This window comes from Scophthalmus maximus, chromosome 14, assembly GCF_022379125.1.
Source record: "Scophthalmus maximus strain ysfricsl-2021 chromosome 14, ASM2237912v1, whole genome shotgun sequence".
NCBI classification, from domain to species: Eukaryota; Metazoa; Chordata; class Actinopteri; order Pleuronectiformes; family Scophthalmidae; genus Scophthalmus; species Scophthalmus maximus.
Window position 1 is genome coordinate 6,686,321 of NC_061528.1, and position 21,547 is coordinate 6,707,867.

At 43.0% G+C, this 21,547-nt stretch overlaps 1 protein-coding gene across 1 annotated transcript; it reads right to left on the bottom strand.

Moving 5' to 3' along the window:
* Positions 1 to 1,544: 1,544 nt before the first annotated feature.
* Positions 1,545 to 11,824, bottom strand: col8a1a (collagen, type VIII, alpha 1a). The gene is made up of 3 exons (XM_035604829.2): positions 11,695 to 11,824; positions 3,866 to 4,169; positions 1,545 to 3,646 (listed from the first exon to the last, which is right to left on the bottom strand). The coding sequence occupies exons 2-3, from the start codon at positions 4,158 to 4,160 to the stop codon at positions 1,719 to 1,721; spliced, it is 2,223 nt and encodes a 740-aa protein (XP_035460722.1). The 5' UTR covers positions 4,161 to 4,169; positions 11,695 to 11,824; the 3' UTR covers positions 1,545 to 1,718.
* Between the last annotated feature and the right edge of the window lie 9,723 nt (positions 11,825 to 21,547).

A 21,547-nucleotide genomic window follows, 5' to 3' on the forward strand; every position in this document is an offset into this window, starting at 1 on the left:
TTAATCAAACAATTTTTATTTAGAAAAACAACAATAGACAATAATAACAAACATTAAAAACATGAAGACGTAATGCATTGGTTACACTGAAAATATTAGCACCATGGTTAAAAGAAGAAATATCATTATATTTCCTCTGAAATCTTGTATGCTTGATGTCCATTTCATAGCATATTTGTGATCAGCAGATAAAATAATAAATTATTGAAATAATTGTTGTTATTATTTACTGCAACATTGAATACTTACTTTGATTAATTGTAATGCAAATGTGTGTGTTTTCACACAAAAACTAGCACACCAAGGATACTGTGGGACATTTTGTTATTTCGCTTCTAAAAATATCAAACCTAAGCGACTGGTTTTATACCAAGTCATACTGGTAAAGAGTTTAATTTCAAAAGTATAATCCATAAATAGTTTTCCAAATATGACATGCCCCTATGTATAACTATACTGCCATTACAAGTAGAATAGGGTATGTATGAAGTTATTTTAATTTGACATCATGGCTTAAAAAACAGTTACATAATATTAACAGTTGAATTTTAAGTTAAAAACAATAAGTAGGAATACATTAGTTAACAATGATTCTGAATTGAAATGAAACAAATGAAATGCAGAGTCATCAAACAATCCTACTTTCCGAGCCTCCTTTGTTTGACTTTTCTTTCAACAGCAGGATTGAGTTGAATATTACTTAATCCTTGTTGAGTATTACATTGTAGTAATAACTGTACAATTGTTCATTTTCACAGATTAATGCTTTCTCATATTTTGCATCTTACACCTGCATTATACTATGGTTAAGTTAGTGATACAGCAATGCTGTTTTGTCTTTAATTTTATGTATATTGTGGTATTATATATAGTGAAAGGAGTGGTTTTCACAGTTCAGGGCAAAATGGTGTGTTGGTTTGACCATTGCATTTTCGCAGAAAAAAAATGTTTATTTGCAGCAATACATCCATAAACTTAAATGCAAACATTGAAACAAAAATTTAATATTACATTCTCATTCTTTGATTCTCACTCATGGGAGCAATTGTCAGTCAGCAACATGCTTGCTTTAGTAGCATTCCCTTCACATGATCATTTTATTTTGACCATCTGATTTTTGTGTGCTCCCACAAGTCACCAGCAGTTGCCCCAGCTTTATGTAATACCTTTACACACCTGAAGTAAAAGTATTGAGGTTGCTCTTTTTTGTTTTTTGACCATATTTTGATTACGGGAGAGACATTGACTATGATTTTACAAATTCCCACCAGGATGTCTTTGAGTATTCCTGCCAAACATGGTAACTGCCAGTTTAGAAAAGGTTCAGGGACAAAATCTGACACCATTTATTTCATCTTCTTTTCCATGTGATTATATCCAATAGCAAATTGTATTTTATGTTTTTTTCAGGGTGTTCTTTGAATGCCATATTCTCCTCTATTTTGTCTGCAAAGCTATAAAATAATGAATTTCTGCTTTCCCAATCAAACAGCTATAAGATAAAACAGTATAAAAGCTGCTGTAAATACACACAGACCATCATACTAATCACTTTCCTTGAAATGTTTAATCCCTCATTTTTGTTGATGATCAACTGTTTTTTTTTTACATTGAAAAGACTGCCCAGTCTTAGGTAATTTATGATCATGTTTTTTATTATACAAAAATATGCTCCTATTTTGTTCTCACTGACGACGCTCACCCTGCAGTTTGTGGTTTTACATTGGATACAACAAGTACCCAGAAAAGGAGGAGTGCACATACTGCCCAGCATAAAGTCCTGAGGCCTGATCTGAGGGCAGCTGAATATACACAGTGTCTCCAGGTTGTAAAGGTAATACCGCACTTCCTGAAGCTTGGTCTAGGAAACCCTTTTTGTATTCATCATACGTATACATCACAGGCTCATTGTTCCTCATCAAAGCCACCCACACATTGGCTCCTTTGCAATGGATGTGGTAGGCAAAATAATAAATGCCAGGCATGTCACAGGTGAAAATTCCCGTTTGAGGATTGTAGTTTTGGCGGCCATTGTACAAGAGCTTGTCAAAGACAACTGGAGAGTCCACAGGTGGAAAGGGCGTTGATGCTACAGCTGTGAAGGCTGGCATTTCCAAACCACTTACACCCATTACTTCTGCCCCATTGCCTCCATACTTGCCCTTCTTACCATAACTACCTGCCTTAACACCATCTAGTCCAGGGCCCATCTCAGAGAGTACTCCAGCCATGTCAGGAGACAGACCAGGTACTCCAGGTGGGCCCGGTGGTCCAGGCTGACCTGGTTGCCCAGAGGGTCCTGATGGGCCCTCTTTTCCTTGGGGTCCTACGGGGCCAGGAAGACCTGGATTCCCCTCACCTGTTATGCCTGGTAGACCAGGGGCACCACTATCTCCTTTTGGCCCAGGAAGACCAGGAGGCCCAAATGGTCCTGCTGTACCATCCATTCCTGGGATTCCTTTTGGACCTTGAGGTCCCACTTCACCAGGTAATCCACCTTGTCCTTTTGGTCCTGGAAGTCCTGGAGAACCAGGGGTACCAGGTAGACCTTTATGCCCATCATCTCCTTTGTCACCACCTGGTCCTGGGGGACCTCTTGGGCCTGGCTCTCCACTCTCTCCAGGCAGACCATCCTTACCAGGTAACCCAGGAGTACCAGGTTCACCCTGGGCTCCATCAAGCCCTTTAGGTCCTCCTTCTCCGCAGTCTCCTTTAGGGCCAGGGACACCTAAACCTCCTGGGGGTCCCATGGGGCCTGGAGTGCCTGGCAGACCTTTTGGTCCAGGGGATCCAAGCATACCAGGTAATCCTCCGTGTCCCTTATCTCCTTTTGGTCCTGTTAGCCCAGGTGACCCACCCATACCTTTATCACCCTTTGGTCCTGGGAGCCCTGGTTTACCAAACCCAGGCAGTCCTGGCTTTCCTGGTAAACCTGGTGGTCCTGGATGCCCTTTTGCACCTGGCATGCCTGGTTGTCCTGGCAAACCATTTTGACCTGGCTTTCCTTGACCAGGTAGTCCTGGTGGGCCAGTCTGCCCTCCTTCACCAGATGGACCAGCCGGTCCTTGCTCTCCAGAATGTCCTTTATCACCTGGTGGTCCTTGTGGGCCTGGTGCTCCATTCAACCCAGGTTTTCCAAAACCAGGCAGTCCTCTTGGACCAGCTGGACCTGGGGGCCCTGGGAGCCCTTTGTGGCCAGGTTGTCCTGGCTGACCCATTCCTTTATCTCCCTTGGCTCCTGGTAATCCTGGTAGTCCTGGCAGACCTTTGTGACCTGGCTCTCCTTTTGTTCCTGGTTGACCTGGTAATCCCTGCCCCCCTGGTTTACCAATTCCTGGTAGCCCAGGTGGTCCTGGGAGACCCTGAGGCCCTTGCTGTCCAGATGGCCCCACCTCCCCCCTAGGACCCATTTCTCCATGTGGCCCAGCCTCACCATTTCCTCCTGGCTTGCCTGGCAATCCAGGCAAACCTGGTTTTCCTATCCCAGGAACTCCTGGTGGACCAGGAAGTCCAGGTTGCCCCACAGGTCCTGGTTGTCCGTTCCCTGGAGGTCCAGGAGGTCCTTGAGGCCCCTCTGGTCCAGCTGGTCCAGATGGACCAGGTTCTCCTTGAGGAATTCCTTCAGCACCACTTGGGATTGTCTGACCTTTGAGGAATTAGAAAAAAATAATGAAATTGAAAATATTTTTTTTTGGTCATCAACTTACCAAAAGAGTGAGAACAAAGATGGGCAAACAACAGACACTTATTTTGATGTAGAAAATACTTTGTAAAAGGTCATGTCACATTTGTTCTAGATCTAAATGTTAGTGATCTTGAAAGGGTTCTTGGTTACTGTCTATTGAACTGTGTTGAACTTTCTCACCTTTGTCTTGACCACCATTAAATCCGCCCCCTTTACGAGCATTTTCTTTGCCCTTGTGCATGGGCATCTGGGGTAGCTCCTTCCTGTAATGTGGATACTGCATATAGGGCACCTCTTTGCCAAGGTACTGTTGCTGAGGAAAGCCTTCTTTGCCTATGCCCATGCGTTGGTGATGCTGCACTGGCTGGTATGGCTGAGGATGTTGCTTGTGTCCGTAGTATGCTCCACCACTCACATAGGTAAGCACTACTAGATGCAGCAGGGTGAAGAAGAGGGGGTCAGGGATGGGAGGCATGGCCAAGGCCTGAATGGACGATAAAGAAAAACAGATATGAGGCAGGGTGCAACTCTTTTTATATTATGTATATTAGTTAGTAAATCAAACATTGGTGTGGTTACAGTTTAATACTTCTTGAAAGAGCATGAAGGCCACACTCTTTACCATGCTATACATTGTAACTATGCATTGGTCCTGTGAACAGTGGAATGAGATAAGTTGTGCTTACAGTGTGAGTGAGTATTACCCATGCAGATAAGAATCAGAAAGTTAGTCATTTCACTTTTTTTCACCCAGCAATGTTCAGTAGTCATAAAAAAAATAGAATAGATTAAATTAGTATGGCTGTTATTCCAATTGCACTTGACTCAAGACAGTGTTCCACTCTGACCTTTGAATAATTATTCTATTACTTGATGAAAACCACCGTAGACATGATAACCTACTGGAAACAATTAACACATTACTTCACATAAACTATAAAAAAATATCCATGAGGTGATAAGTAAGTGCCTATATCAACCCAAAAAATAATAAAAAAATGTAGCTGATTTTCACAATTGGTGAAGCTCAAATTTCTAAAAAAGTATGCATGCATACAAATATAACAGTTTGTCACTCTCACAGAGGGGGCCGGGGCAAACTGCACTTTGTACAGCTGTCCACAAGAGGACGCCACACTAAACTTCCAAAGATTTGAAAACTGGCACCATGACTAATGAGTTCTAATGTCAGAGGTAAGATGTGCAGTCCTGTGGCTGTAACATACTGATCCACATTATTGAAGTTAATGACAGTTATGTCTAACTGTCCTTAGACATAACTGTCCTTAGACAAGGACAGTTAGGGCAATTTACATGATAAAGAAGATTTACATAGCCTCAGTTGTAAATGTACAGGTTGTGAGGTGACATTTGAATTAAAAATGAAACAATGAAAATGCTCATAAATTACATAATAAGTAAAGTGAGCAGATGCCACAGGAAGGTTCACAGCAGTAGCAGGTGCTTAGTAGGAAATACTTACAGCGGTTGCCTGTCAGAACTACAAGAAACACACATCCAACCACAGACCTCAAAAAAGGAAACTTTTTCTCTCCACTCAGACTTTTGAGGAAGAACCCCTTCATGTGAACACACTGAAGTGTTTTTTGTGGGTTTTTTTGGGCAAGCATTCAACCATCTGGTCCAACAAGTGCTTTTTTTTTTTTAGAAAATACAGTTGCTGTCCTGCTGAGCAGTTCACACTGGCAATTTATTTTATATAACCCTTGATCTTTCTGCTTGAAATGGTCAGTAACGGAGCAAGGCAAAAGGTTTTTCATTGGCTCCCCACCCATGAATAAGACTCTCAGCTGCACTTCTGAGTGTGCACTTGTGTTATTAACTCATTCTTTACAGCTACCATCTATGTCTTGGTCTTAGTCTTCTCATCTCCTGCCACGCTCCCCACCCAGGTTCAACTCTGATCCCAGTCCCAGTTTTATTACATGCGGCCAGGTCCTCTATAGCTTTTCTGATTCACATCCTAAACCACATCCTTACTGCCTGCTCCATCACTAACTCTTTTGATCTTTTCCGCCCTTTCACCCTTTCTCAGTCGACTGGTGATTTTGACATGGCTGTGCCACTGTCTCCCCTGATGAGAGCTGGCCTTTGAAGGAAGTCCAACTAGTTTCCACGGCGGCAGAGGCCAGACATGCCATGGAGTCCAGAGGAATGCCACTACTTTTTCCCAACAAGAACTGGGGCCTATTTTTGACCACTGGGCGGAAGCTGCGGCCTGTTCCAGGTCAGAATGGCCAGTAAGGTTTGAGTGTTAAGCTGGATGTGAGGGTTGAAAGAAAGGGGTTGTATTGATCCTGAGACATTTGTTAGGTTAAAATAATCACATTTGCTAACAAATACTCAGAATCAAGAAATCCATCAGAAGTGTTTCCAAGAACCTGAGAGTGTTCGGGGGGCAGGGGGGTTTGTGAAAGAGGTGTAAACTTCCATCTCCTCACTACTTTCCACAACAAAACAAAGAGGTTTTCATGGCAGCACAGCCTTGACATGCAGCAGAAGGATTTGATTTCACCAAAAATGTTCACCCCTTTGTAGGAGGACAATTTTTAATGATTACAAACAAACTAGTTAATTTCTTTCAAAAGTATTAAAATCAAAATTTTAATGTTTGTGTCAATGTCTACATATGGACAAAAATAAATTCATAAAAAATTAAAAGTGGTAATACAAGTTCAGGTTTGATCTTATACATTTAGCCACCAACTGAAATTTGTATTTCTTTGCATCCTGTGAATATTATAGTCGAAGTAAATGAAGTAGCAGGGTGTACAAAAAGAAAAAAGTTAACCTTTGAAACTTTTTGATAACAACCTTAAACTATTATTATTAAAATTATTATTATTATTATTATAATACTTGAATTTAAAATAATTTACTGACAAAAAAAATTATATAAATGCTATTCAGATTAAAGAAAAAACACGGGTGCTTAGTCATGTGATAATTCAGATATATAATGTATGATGTGATATTCCATTCAAGGATTTGGCCGAACACGATCGTGTACATAAAGAGTTTTAAGAAAATAAACGTGATGGTTTTACTACCTCTCAGGAACGTCCCAGCACAGTGTTGGTATGTGTGCGTGTATAGGTGTTTTTAAAGGGGTGGAAAAATAACAAAACCTGCAACTACAGATCAGAGGGACCTGTACAACGAGGGTCTGTTCAGTGTCACATAGCAACGCCATAACATTGTCATGGCAACTGCAGAGTGATGGAAACACCTTCTGTCTTTACCTGGTGTGCTTTTCTCCAAGACATTATTCTATATAGGTGTTGCCTCCCGGGGCACTTGTTCATACAGTGGAGCCACTTTCTGACTCTGACATAAACATTAACCAGCAATTTCCACGTTTTAATTTGTTATTACAGAAAACAGCGAAAGAGTCGGGTGCCGTCACAACAAAGTGACTATGAAGAAGTCTATTATACCCATTAAATTTACCTTTAAGTGCAAGTGTCATCCCTCCATCTATATTCATGGTTATGGCAGACATGATGTCGCTTTTAAATATACGTGACAGCTGTGAGAATTGGTGGTGGCGTGAGTAACGTGATGTGAGCCGTTTCTCACATCCGTACGATTTACAGTTAAATTTTTCACACGCTGGTGTAAAACATCTTGGCTCCCTCGGTGATGACTCTCTGACAAGCAGTCATTTGTAACAGTGACTAAACGGGAGCAGCAACGTTTTCATACCGCGCAGATTTCACCAACGTGTTATTCTGTTCACACCCTGTCCATACTGACTTGTTTATGAGACAGGTGAAAGACACACACGCACAGTTGTTCACATATGAGAGAACTGTAGACATACTATACGCACGTAAACATGCATGCAGCTCAGTGAGGCAGCACTTGCGTCTACCATGTTCCCCATAGGTTTAATTTGTTATTACAGAAAACAGCGAAAGAGTCGGGTGCCGTCACAACAAAGTGACTATGAAGAAGTCTATTATACCCATTAAATTTACCTTTAAGTGCAAGTGTCATCCCTCCATCTATATTCATGCTTATGGCAGACATGATGTCGCTTTTAAATATACGTGACAGCTGTGAGAATTGGTGGTAGGAATTTTGTAGGAATTTGGTCATGAACTAAACTTTTGGACAAAGTTACATTTGGACCTAATGATGACCAAATTGTTGAGATGTGGGGCTGGATGAAACTCACCAAAGTTGCTCGAGTTCATCCTGTGGGGACCATGACCTTTTTGTATAAAGCTTCATAGCAAACTGTCCAATAGTTGTTCAAGATATTTCAGTCCGGACATAAGTGGTGAACTGACGGACCGACACAGCCATCCCTGCTGTCGTGTGAGAAAAATCCATCCAGGGACAACGTTTTCTACATTTCAATGTTTCAAATTGTTACGAGATGATTCTTCCTTACTTTTTTTCCCCACTGGAAACATCCTATCTTGTCATTCAAATTTGACCCAACACATTTACCGTTAGACAACAGCCCAGGGGGACAGGGTGGTACAAAGATCTGTGGTTTCAACGCTAACATTTCAACATCTGCTGCCAAAATCATGTGTGGCTGGTCATACACCGCTGAGCCCTCAGCATGTCCTGCCTCGGCCAGACAGCCTCAAAAATAAGCAAACCTCAAAGTAGTCGCCATCACGCGTCCATGTGCCGCATGTGTATGAACATGCATGTGTGTGCCTCTGTTTCCTCGACTACTTCCAGATGTCCATCTTCTTGACATTTTACACAAACGAAACGCAGTAAATTGTCCATCAGGTGTGCGAATGGCGGAGGACTCATGGGCACGATACGTCTGTTAGCTGTTGTTTTTGCTGAGTCAACCTTCGCCCGGCGGATGTGGAGGTGCTGCCGCAGCTTATACAAGCCGCAATCCCCATAATGTCATTAAAGCTGCAGCAGCTGTGCAATTCCGCCTGTACAAACATGCAAAGAAAGAATAAGAAATACAATTTGTCCAGCAATGAACAGCAGCTTGCCGAGTTCTTGTGATTTACCACTACAGGAAGGTGGTGAGGGAACGTCAGGCAGCGACATCGTTCTTCCATGATGTTTGAGAAAAAAAAGTCAACGTCATAAAAACTGTAATGGTATTCAGGAATGCGCCCGAAGCAAGTTCATTTGCTTTGGAATTGCCTGTCAATGCTTGTAGTATCAAGATTACCATTGAACATAATGTTCCGGTGGTTATTATATTGCAAAGGTATAACTTTGAAGGGTGTGATGGGAATTGTGTCCCATCATCGCGTATTGCACAGCCGACGGGACAGGACTGCCAAATAAACACCGCTGAGCTGCTTGCCAGATTCTTCCTCACAAGCAATTTGTGATCTCTCCCCCCGTGCATTAGACCAGGATGGAAATAGTAGCTGTGTCCACCATCCTCCCGTCTCCAGACACATCCATCTACTCTCTCTCCTCTGTCTGATACAGACAACTCTCTTCTCACCGTCTCCGCTTCTTCCCGCCGCGTCTCTGTGCGAACAGAGCCTTCTCTCTTCTCTGTCTCCTTGTGTCTGTTTGCCTTCATTGGCCTTTTCTCTCCCTTTGGAAACAGCCCGGTTCAGCGACCTGGAGCCACTCGGTGACCTTGCAGGCTGCAGTGGGGGTCAGAGGGCGAGACCGCGTGTCTCTTTAAACAACCTTGCTAACTAGAGCAGAGAAAGGAACTACAGAGTACAAAGTCCCGCGGCGGCGAGATGTGCGAGTTATTGATTCCATTTTGGGCAAAGATTTGAGGTTGAACGATGAATCTGAAGTGGTCTTACAGTACATGAACATTTTGCCTGTGCTATATGTTAATGTGTGTCGACAGACAGCACTGCAAAAGCATTTTGAACCGAAAATAGTTCATCTATTCAACCACATTAGCTTCTACTCAAAGTTTCCCCCAGTGCTTCTGTGAAACAGGCAGCCCGACCAAAACCCAGTGTTTAAATCCCACTGAACATGTTTGGCAAACCACTCTTCAGCCTCTTCCTGCCTGTACCGCAAACCATTTACAAATTCATACTTAAGCCAGGAGTACCCATGCACTCAATCTTGGTGAGTGCACCGACGTTGTGGTTTCTCGGCGAAAAGGGAAAAACGTTTGCAGCTCCACGGCTCCCTGAACGCAGCTTTTATCACAAAGCACACCTCGTAAAATTAACACCTCTTCAAGTCACGCTACAATCGTCCTTGCTCAAACAAACCTCGCGCACGCACACACACACACACACACACACACGCACTCGTACACACACACTGACACAGCTGTGCAGCTAAAAGCCCAAAGTGTTTACCTCTTTCCCTCTATTTCACCCTACCATCATTCTTGGTTTTCACCGGGTCCTTTTGTCCCTTTGTCCAGCACATTCCTAAAGTTTGTTAAATAATGTATACAGATGGGCACACACACACACACACAGACACACACACACACACACACACACGTAGGCACGCACGCATACAAACACACATACACACACACACACAAAAGTTTACCTATTGTGCAGAGGACCATCCATTTTCAAGGATCTGGTTTTAGTAACACTTGTCACGATCTAAGGTCAATGTAAGATCCATGCATTAAAGAGGAAGAGAAAATAAGAAAGAAAGAGACCGTATATGCAGAAATATGAGAGAAGTGAAGCTGCAGGACAGTAAAACCCCTCATAAACTTGTGAAATACATTTTATTTTGTGCACAGTATAATGTGTATTTTACTGTATGTACCTAGGCGTCATACATACACATCAGATCTGAGTAGAGTGAAACTACATATCAATAATCAAAGAAGAGAAAAATACCTCATTATAGTATTATCATTTTTTTCTGTTTCCACATATTGACAAACCAATCCACATGACCAGAATGGATCAAGAATGTTTTTCCTTACATTGTTTTCATTCATGTACGTGCAACTGAAGGACTGTGGCCTCTACATAAGTGTCCCGTTTGTAACTACACACTGTATAATAAACATTTGTGCTGTGTTTCCACAATGAGTACAAATCATATCTCAGCTCATCGTGAACAGGACTGAAATCATTTTAACACAAATACATGAGCAGAAATGTATCAGTGCTCAGGCTGCTGAACCCTACCGGATCTATACAGCGGTTTGCAAGGCCCTCCCAAAGATATGATCGGAAAGACTGATATTAAATATAATCCATTTGGTTCAAAAGTTGCTGTGACTGACGAGGCACCAGACTGAGGAGTGTTACAAAGCCAGAGAGACAGAGCCGCTCTGTTTGCTCTGCAGTCTCTTCTCACCAAACTGCTGCACTTGCCCCCGTCACACACCTCTGACAGTTTGGCTTCAGCTTTCTGCATGCACACACTCATTCATACACACAAACATTTGAACCTACTGAGTATTTGCCTTCAGCACAGGCACTTTCTCTGGCGGAAATAATCACGGCACACACTCCAGACCAGCGCTCTGACTAAATTGGATGCGGCGGCTTGGGAAACACCAGTGTGGCTGTACACATGTTCTCTGCAGGATGGCGATGAGCAGAAATGATGATAACTCCACAGCTGAAGGCCAGATTCGTTCGGGCCTAACAAATTCGACAGCAGCACTTAACAGTTATCACTAACTCTATCTCATTTCTTCTACATGATGATTTCAGGCTTGAATTAACAATGATGTACATAAATGAAGATTTTTTTTATTTCATTTGATAATTATATTTCACCCAGAGCTCCAGCTTAACACTTTGATCAAATTTTGGTTTGGACATGTTGTGTTAAAAGAGCGGCGAAGTGGGTATTTTAAGTAACTCAAATAATTTCACTCTGCATTTCTGCCAAATTACAATGAAAGCAAACTAAGTTTCATTAAACTGCAATTGATCTCAATTCATTAAAAGAGATTAAACAAACTTTCATGCAGATGTACAAGAAAACTCTTGTATGAATCACAAATAAACTGCGAACAGAGATTAAAAAAACAAATGCATATGAAACATTAGGTGCGGCGAGAATAGAGCGGTGCTTACCTTTTTGCGTGGCCGTTTATAGGGAAATAATCACTGCAGACTAACAGACAGAATATCAGGCAGACAGACCAGCACACACACACACACACACACCCACACACACACACACAGGGAACCCTGGGATATGTGCTCATAACAGATGCTCACCTTAAAGACACAGCTTATATCTGCTGGAGGGTGGAGCCACTCGGGTGGGTGGGAAAGAGAGAGGGAGAGAGGGAGAGGGAGAGAGAGAGAGCGGCGAAGGGAGGGATGGAGGGATGGAGGGAAAGAATAAATATAACCTCCCAAAATCTTATGCCATGATTTATAGTTCCAAAACATGCTCACATCCCGCTGCTGAGCAGTCGCAGAGGATGACAATGACGAAGAGGAATGTTTCCCTCATTAATGATATGTGACCCACGCTCACTACTGAACGTAATAAAGAGCAGAGTAAATCTGTTGAGCAAAGACACACTGGGGCTGGTTGTTTAAGATCACCTGTCCCGCACACACCTGGGAAAACACACGCACGCACGCACGCACGCACGCACACACTAACACACACACACACACACACACACACACACACAGATGTGTATCTAACCACTGTTCCAGGGTACATTAGCCTTTAAAAAAAAATAAAATTATATATATATATATTTGTTGTACTTCAATTCAAATAAGGATTAAGCAGTAAAATAGCAGTGAACTATAGAAACATGATTCAGTGTAGTAGCTAGTTTCAAAGTTACACAGTTCTCAAGTACATATATTTATATTACTTAATATATATATATACACATATACACACATATATATATATATATATATATATATATATATATATATATATATATATATATATATATATATATATATATATATATATACACACATATTTTAATTCTAATACCTCCTCAATATCAATTAAGTAAAATCGAACCGCAGGACCTGAGCCTAAAATAGTCTTTTTACATTAATCGTCCATTGCAGCATTGCTCCTTTAGCTTCCTATATAAACTATTTACCTCCCCATCCACCACTGTGTACAATGGACTGAAACATACAGTCACCCTACGTCAGCGCGAGTCCAAGGAAAAATAACATCCCTGCTTTTACACCTTTCATAGCAACCTGGCGAAAGATGTCGTCAGCATTGAACAGCGGTAAAGAGGCTGTCTGATGAAATCTTAGAAGGAGCATTAAGTCACGAGCACAGACTAAAAATAATCTTTCTCTCAGTGGCTTCTTTGTTGGCCCGTGACGACAGACACTTTCCAGGGCAGCTTCGACACCTGTGCACAACAACTTAGTAACTCTGACGTGTCCGTGTGTCCGACGTGTGTGTGTGTGTATGAATAGCACTGTACCTCCGCGGTGACTGTGTGTCTCCTCTTTTTATTTCCTTTGCGTAAATCACTGCAGGCTTTTGCTCTCTCTCTACCTACAGAACAGAGGCCAGCAGTGTGTCCTGGCTGAGGGTGTGTTGAATGTGTGTGCCTATATGAGGGATAGTGGATGCGTGCAGATCTAAAGTGACACAGTGGCGTAAAAGGGTGGATGTCCCGCTGCATCTCCACCGGCCAGGTGTCAGCTTAGTCAGCTTTCTGGTCCCCGGCGTGGTTTGGTACCTGAGGTCCACTCGTCACAGTGGCGTTCTCACCAACATTTTGACACTATATTGAGTTTATGTAAGACTTTAAAAAATATATAGTATTGTATTGTCTCATATCTATGTGAAAATGCTCTAATGACGTCATCCTTCACTAATGAGGTAATCCGTTAAAAGCCATCAAGGTGGCTCCCTTGTATGTATATATAGAGTCCAAATGCTCAAATGCAGTTTTCATCTCTCAGGAGCAAAGCTTGTAATTGTTCTGCACCCGCCCACTCAAACACAAAACTCATATAAATGCAGTAATTGCACCACACTCACATACAGACACACACACACGCAGGGACACACTTTGAGTCGCAGTGTGAAAGGTACACGATAGCCAGGGGGTAATGAGTTGTGTGTGTTTGCCCTTGTGCTCCAAATCTCTTCCTGTTCCGTTAATGAAGCCTCAATGGGCCTCAGAACCGCCTCTCGCCATCCGGCCTGCACCTGCTGCACTGTATCCTGCAGCATGTGAAAGTACAGTAAGTAGGACCCCAGCACCGAGTCAGCGCTGTTAGGTCTGTTGCTGTCAAACTCTCTTTCTTTGACTCGTCTCCATCTCAGAACGCAGTTCTGTTGTCCAACCAGGAAAGATCCCAAACTTAGAGTCAACTTGAAGCTGCACTCATCAACATACATGTGAAAGGAGTCGCTGTAGTGGTGAACTTACGGATAATCATCACTCTCCTCTACAACTCCACTGAACTTAAAATGTCTTCATCTTTCAGCAATTTAATTGTTTTGCAGGTTTACAGCTAAAGTTTCCCTCAGGAGTGTGGAGACCAAAGAAGAGGTATAAGGAAGTTGATATTGGCAGCTTACATTCACCGCACGTCTCCATATGAATGCAAATGTTCCATTTGCTCCATGTTTACTGTACATAAGCAACTGTTTGCCACATTTGCCACATGAGCTATACCAGGTGACATTACATCTCCTGATTTCATGCATTATCACATAAAGTACATATTGGAAATTCCCACGTGCAACCCATAAAGAACAACTAAACAGCTATAGTATCTATAAAATACATATATTTTTTTAAATAGCAGGTATACAGTACATTTTTTCCCATGAATGATAAATTCATAAAATTCTTCAATTGATTTTTGTACTTTTCTACGTGACTGAATGAGGCATTCAAAGCCTTTTTTCTTCTCTTCCATTGAGAACCAAATTTTCAAAAATATCTGATAGGAAATCATGATAACTAGAAGAAAAAGATGGTCGAAAAATACTTCTATTTCTGTGCATGTATTTGGTGCATAGATGAGAAATGTTGGATGCAGAATTTGGATACTGGGGCAGGGGGAGAAGGAAGAATTTGGACGTGTATTAGGATAGAATGAGTTCAGGGGGTTCTAGCTGGGTTCTCAGGCACAGTGAACACAAATAACTCAGAATCTACACACAGTCAACCACATGCAGTATTTTGTGTGCACGTACCCAAACCAAGAATTGCGATGCAGTGCGTAAGATAGAGTGTCTTTGTTTTCCCACCAGCTGGCCCACCTCCTCTGTGCCCTGAGAAAGTTTATGATGCGTATTATGCATGACATTGTCCAGAGCCCCCGATGAGAGCTACAGTAGGTATTTGTGCTTTTGCCAAAGCGTTTCCGTGGAACGCCGCTTTGGCTGCACTATAAATTAATAGTAGATGGCAGGCAGAATGGCATTCAGACAGCAGACATGGTATGTTTGTCACTGTGGGGAACTGCGCTGCGTTCTCATAAGACGTATTTGTAGCTAGCAGAGCAATCTGTGCCCGGGCTGCTATTTATCACTGTCTATTGCTCATGGTCTGCAACTTTCACAGACTATTTTCCGCGACCTCTGCTCCCTCAAATTGTGCGTGCTTGTGTTTTGTGGATGTGAATGTGAATTTCACATGTTGCCAAAAGGGCCGACTGGGTCCCAGCAACTCGCTGTCGGTGCTTCCAGCGCAGCTCGGCAACTATAGATGCATTTTTTTTTTAAATATTTGCACTGCTTGGAGTTTACATTTTACAGTCATAAAAAGCGGAGACAATCGCCCCATCGCCGCAGTAACTCCCTGTGAAGAATCTGTTTCTTGAACAGTTCGCGAGTTGCCGTCCCACAGTCCTGTCACATTTTCAGATGAGTTTACGGCATCGGAGGTTTGTAAGGCGCCCACATTCCTCGCTCCTTCCCTCTTCACCATGAGGCAATCTTGGAATTTGCAGTGCAAACTAAAGTCAACATCTGAAAGTGTCCATGTCACCTCACCCGTAGGGACAGAGAGCTGTGGAATTTAGCTCTTCTGAAAAGCACCCGAAAATACTTCTACTGATCCGTCGGTGGCCTCGACATGAGAACGCTAGTCTTTATAATATCGACCTTGTCAACGACGGAACCACAGCTTTCTTTCTTTTCTTTTTTTTACAGCATCCCTATACTGGAAAAAATCCCAAAATATAGTCTGAAAATATTTATGTCCCCCTTGCCAGATTCTGATCTCACGCTGAGTTAATATTTACCTCTTCGTGATGTCACGCGGGGGCATCCAGCTGCTGGAGGATCCTTTCAGCGCACGGCAAGTAAATCAGGGTTATGCCTACAATTCTTTTCAACAAGTGTGTGATCAGCTTCTTTCTCTTTAGACTTTTACTATTTTGAACTTTTGCCCCAGTGCCCAGAAGAGTGAACCTTGACCTTCCTTCTCTGACCCCGCGGGTCACACTGAACTGACCCAAACCAGTTACAATGGAGGCGGTAAACCAAGGAACCCTTACTATACTACACAAATGAAAGTGCAACGTATCGGTTTTAAGGTTGATTTGAGACAACTTGCCTTATGCCTTACGGTGTCTCAACAATTCTCATTTCTTCTGGTTCTGGAAACAAATTGAGTTTTACTGGGAATGAGTTAAAATAGAAGTACTTTCTTTTTCACCTCTTTTGAGAAAAAAAAAACAGACCTTTGTCTGCGATCAAGGAGCAGCAGGCGGCTAAATGCTTTGTATGAAATGTTCATATTTTCCTTCATAGCTTGCATGCCAACAGATTTATTGTTGGCGACAGTTATCTTAAAGCCCTGCCCTCTTCAACAGCGGCTTCATCACTGTCGCGGCCTTCACCCCACACCTGCTACACTCAGGGTGGGTACTGCTCATTCCTTGCCCCCCTACCAAAGGTCCGGCCATAAATCACTGCGTTTAAGAGTCCCCCTGTGTCACTTCAGAAAAAAATGTCCCTCTCACCACCAACAAGGCCGGAGGTTTGCTCTTCAGTTTCTTTGAGAAAACAGCCTCGTTGCTCGTGCAGCGGGGCTCTGAGGGCTTGTAGCGCGCTCCTCCCTCTCTCTCTCATGGACCTCCACCTCATCTAACAGATGCACATGGTGGAGTTTAAAAAGTCAGGGATTCCAATAAGGTCAAAATCCCACAACCTTTACTTCATCTCTAAATAATAAGCCATTTGTCGCATGTGCAGTAACAGTGTGCACTACAGAGTTTGGGTTGAGGGCAACACCAACTACTTGATCACACATTTAAGCGCATTTTCTCTGATAGGTGGAACTAGGGGTGTAATGATTCCCTCCCCGGTGGCTCCCATGGTTCGGGCCCCGACCACCATGACCGGTCATTGTGACGCCAAATGTCTCCACTCTGTCTGCCCAGGGAACCAGGAACAAACCCTGTGGCTTGAAGTCGCGTATTCTTCCTACCGTGCATGCACCCGTGTCTCTAAGTGAGTAGTGGGCCTATTTGGCTTTGGGAGTTTGCTGTGAATGTACGGGCAGTCACTCGCACACATTCCCCCGCTCACAGCTGCCTGCCGCTAGACAAGCATTCACACTGCAGTGTGGCAGCAGAGCCCCCGAACATGCACATACTGTAGGAGTACACACGCACCAACACATGCGGAGTCTCTCTTCGTGCCACATGTTAAAGCGCGCGCACACACACACACGCACGCGCACACACGAGCACACACACACACACACGCGCACACAATCCTGTACCTCAATCAACAGGCTGTAACATTCCTATGTCTCACCTGGGGTTGTCCGACGACGACGCCAATGCACCGAGAGAGACGGTTTCAGGGTTTTGCAAGGTATGAGGTGACTTGGTGGGCCAAGCGATCTTATTTAGCCACATGATAGGTAGATAGATGGACAGACAGACAGACGGACAGATAGTCACACCTACCTGTTAATCCAAAACAGCCGACAGTCACACATATGCACAGAGCCCCGCGTACGCCCTCATCGCACACATCGACTGCCCCGTCCCTGCACACCTGCGTCCACAACCCGGCAAACAGACCCACTGATATGAGTGGTGAGCTTTGAGACATGTCGGACGGAGAAGGACAGTCTGTGGTTTCCTGGTCAGATTGGGAGAAACATTGCCGAGTGACAAACAGGAGGTGATGGGGGCATAAAGCCGAAGGTGTTTCAAGCCTGTTCTGTCTGCTAATCGATGTCCCCGTCCTCTGGTTGACCTCATCTGTCCTTCTCTCTTGTGGTGTTTGTAACTATCTGACTAACTGTTCTTTCTGATACTTTTCAATTAGCAGTCTGTTTGTTTCATCCTGCATGAAAAACGTATCCACTCCCTCACGTCTTCTTGGCTCTGTGCCGCTCCGTGACAGTTGACTTCAGCTCCGATTTATGAGCAGTTTGCCCACATCGCTCGTCCTGCCTGAGGAGAATTTAAGGGCAAAAGGATGTTCCATCTCTGAGATGAGCCTCCCAGGCAACACTTCCTGTCATGCTGTGTACAAATCGCACCTGCTCCGCTGGGATTAACAGTCCCCCTCTAATCCCATCCGCACTCCTTCATTCGGTGGTGCCGCTGCATCCCATTTATTTTCCGCGAGGAGCAACTGATCCGTTAGCTATTTAGCAATAAAAAAAAAAAAAAACTGAAAGTGTTGGAAAGCCGCAGAGCAGTAAACGATCGCACCCTAAATCTGTCACGCTTTTATTGTAAATACATGAAAATTGCTGAGGCTTTAGTGCCGAAATAAAACGGCAGCTTCTCTCACTTTGAAATAAAACTTGGAGCCACGGAAGGCAGTAATAAACTGTACTCGCATGACAAGATGATGGATCCACGCTAAGCAGTCAGTTGTAGGGGGATGTTGGTGCTTTACTTTGCCTAATATTAGCCTGAGAAAGTGACCCTGATGATGTCATCAAGGTTATCTTGGATTGGGCTGTTTCAGGCAGAGACGGTCAAACCAAAATGGGCTATTGGTTGCATTATGGGACGTGTAGGAATCCAGCAATTCTCTTTTTCCCGGCTGTAGCCGAAAGGACCCTCTAAACATCTCAACCGCTTTAATTTTAACTTTGTCTCTTGAGAGTTTTCAAGCTTCAAGATACTGTATAACATGGATTTTCTGCATACAGTGTTCGACACTAGGTAAAAGGGTAAGGTACTGGGCTCTGAACGCAGGTGCTCGCCGAAAGGCATTGTGGGTAGAGTATTCTGCAGTGAGGTGTTGGTATGCGCGGAATGCTGATAGGACTCATTGTTGACCTGGGACAAACAGAGAGCATGCTGGGATGCAGCATATGGGGACAAGACAGCTCCGGCTTCTGCACTTTCCTCCTCAGAGGTTAATCGCTGGCAAAATGTCAAGCCAGAAAATGCAGGAGAAAGAAAAAGAAAGAAAAGAAAAAACATGTACACACACACACACACTCACGCGCAAACATGCACACGCACACGCACGCACACCCACACACACACACACACACACAAGGTATGTCTAAAGCAACATCTTGCCAAATTTTGATTTGGTTTATGAAAACACAACAGAGAAAGCAGCTTCTATTCCCCATTATTTTTCCTATTGCTTTCTTACTACCAAACAGTAACACACAATAAATTAAGTTCCAGTCTGCTTCACTTTATTTCATGCATTTTACACTCTTGACACCGAACCACCCATGTGTGTCAACCTGTGCTCAGCTTCCACGCGAGGCCTGTTCAGTGTCTGCTGTGTGACTGGAAGCACACTGAAATGATCTGTATAATGACTGTAAATGTTGGCTCTCCTGGTAGCTGGGGAGAACAGCTAATGTACAGTCCACAGTCCCAAATGACACATATATATTAGGCAGCCCACTGCACTGCCCGGCGTTGGTCAACACTACACAGGCCGTCGCCATCACTAAACGTCAAACCGAGGGCTCTGACATCGCAGGCAGGCGCGACAGGTTTATTGTGCCTGAAAGAAAGGCCGCTTTTAAATGAATTCAACATTTCTTTCTTTCTGTTTATCCACACAAATATTACACGGCATGCATTTTATGACAGAGGCCTGTAAGGATCCATAAATCCTTGCCGTCATTTGCAAATTTTAAATGTAGATCCATGTATGAACTATCGTCGACTTCATTCGCAGAGAGCTGAAACGATTGGTTGATTCGACTGACAAAGAAAGGTAGATGCCAACAATTTCGCAAATGTATGCCCTGTGTTAAAGGGGCAGGTAGCGTTTTTTGGAGGAAGCTTGTTTCTCTCTCTGTTGTTGTTGTTGATGATTTGACTGCACAGGCCGGGGCCTCGATCCCGCAGCCTACACGGGGTGTATGGGAGACAGACGCGGTAAATTCTTCATGTAAATTCTTTAATCCAATGTTAATAGTTCATGTAAATTCTTAAAATGTTATATTCTCTCTCTATATTTTTTACAATTCGTATATTTTAAATTTATTTGTGTAGATATTGTATATATTTTAAATTTTGAATGTGTGCTGTGTGAAACATGCTGCTGCTACACCCAGCTTGGGATGAATAAAGTATCGATCTATCTATCTATCTATCTAACCACGAGGCCAAAACCCCTGAGTCGTAGCATCTGCCGCTAGCGCGTCTCGTAACGTGTCGGGGAGTGGTGTCTGCAAACTGCACACACAGTGTCGTGTGGTGCAGGGGGTTCTTTTTTTGGGGGGGGGGGGGTTAGTTTACGGAGCCAGGGCTGAGCCGTAAAACGGATATCCGGTATTTGCGTCTCCACTGTGAATATTTTGCCAATTATTTCCAGTTTGATATGATGGCAAACTCAACATCTTTGGGTTTTTGACAGTTGGTCTGGAGAAATGTTATGTGAACATGATAACTTGGGCTTCAGGGAATGATGATGGGCATTTACACACTGAACAATTAAACCGCTAGCTTCAGCTAAGCGTTATTAGACAGACATGTCTTCATGTTCTTCTGCTGTTTTTCAACACATACAAACACACAAATGGTGTAGGTTACCTATATTTCATTGTTTTAAAATCTAATAATTTCATACTTTAATGTCTAAACAAAAACAAATCAATTGAGAAATAAAGCGAAAATGTAATAATACACGTAATATTTCCTTTTTATGCATGGATTAATGAGCATTCATCATAATTAAATTAAACACGTGTGGTTAGCCTTTCGTGTTATTGAACTGGACACAAAGCACTCAATAGTTTTCATGGTGAGGTGCAGAAACTTGATTTTTGATATGGAAACACATCATCCATGCTGAATGAAAAACATCTTTGTTTTCCTCTAAGCATTTTAAATCTTCTACTTAATGGAACTCCTAATAACAATTAGGATAATCCATCCATCCATCGTCTACCGGCCTATCCATTCAAGGGTCACGGGGGGGCTGGAGCCAATCCCAGCTAACACTGGGCGAGATAGTTGATTCCTGTTAAATTTAATTAAAGGGCTGAGTAACACTGGATACACATTATAACACACACAGGAGCAGCAGCCTACTCTCTGACATCCCTCTGTCTTGTCACACTCAATCAATCACTAATTCTGGAGCTGCTAGTTGCTACTTGGGTGACCGTACAATAAAAAAATATATATATATATTGTAAACATTATGTATGGGAGCCTCCCTGAAAAACACATACCACATATGCAAACAGTAGACCACACACACGCACACACACACACACACACACACACACACACACACACGTTCCATATACAGTAGAAGGGGTTGAGTGTGGGCAGATGGACCTCCTACAAGTTGACCTTTGAACTATGAAAAGTATAGATATGTCTGTTTATTGATTCTGTCTTGTAGGATGAAACATCTATGAAATACGCCTCTTTTCCCCCATTAAAGACTGACACTCACAAACTATATTGCCTTAAAATGTTTTTGTTGAGTGAATGAAGAATGGTTCCTTCTTCCTTTGTAACTGGAAAAAACTTTTACATTCTTTTT

What these genes read in the sequence shown, in the direction of transcription:
- col8a1a (XM_035604829.2), bottom strand. Translation starts at nt 4,160, where the DNA reads ATGCCTCCCATCCCTGACCCCCTCTTCTTCACCCTGCTGCATCTAGTA. An exon ending in TAATGGTGGTCAAGACAAAG is followed by an intron (nt 3,647 to 3,865) that starts GTGAGAAAGTTC and finishes AATTCCTCAAAG; the next exon opens with GTCAGACAATCCCAAGTGGT.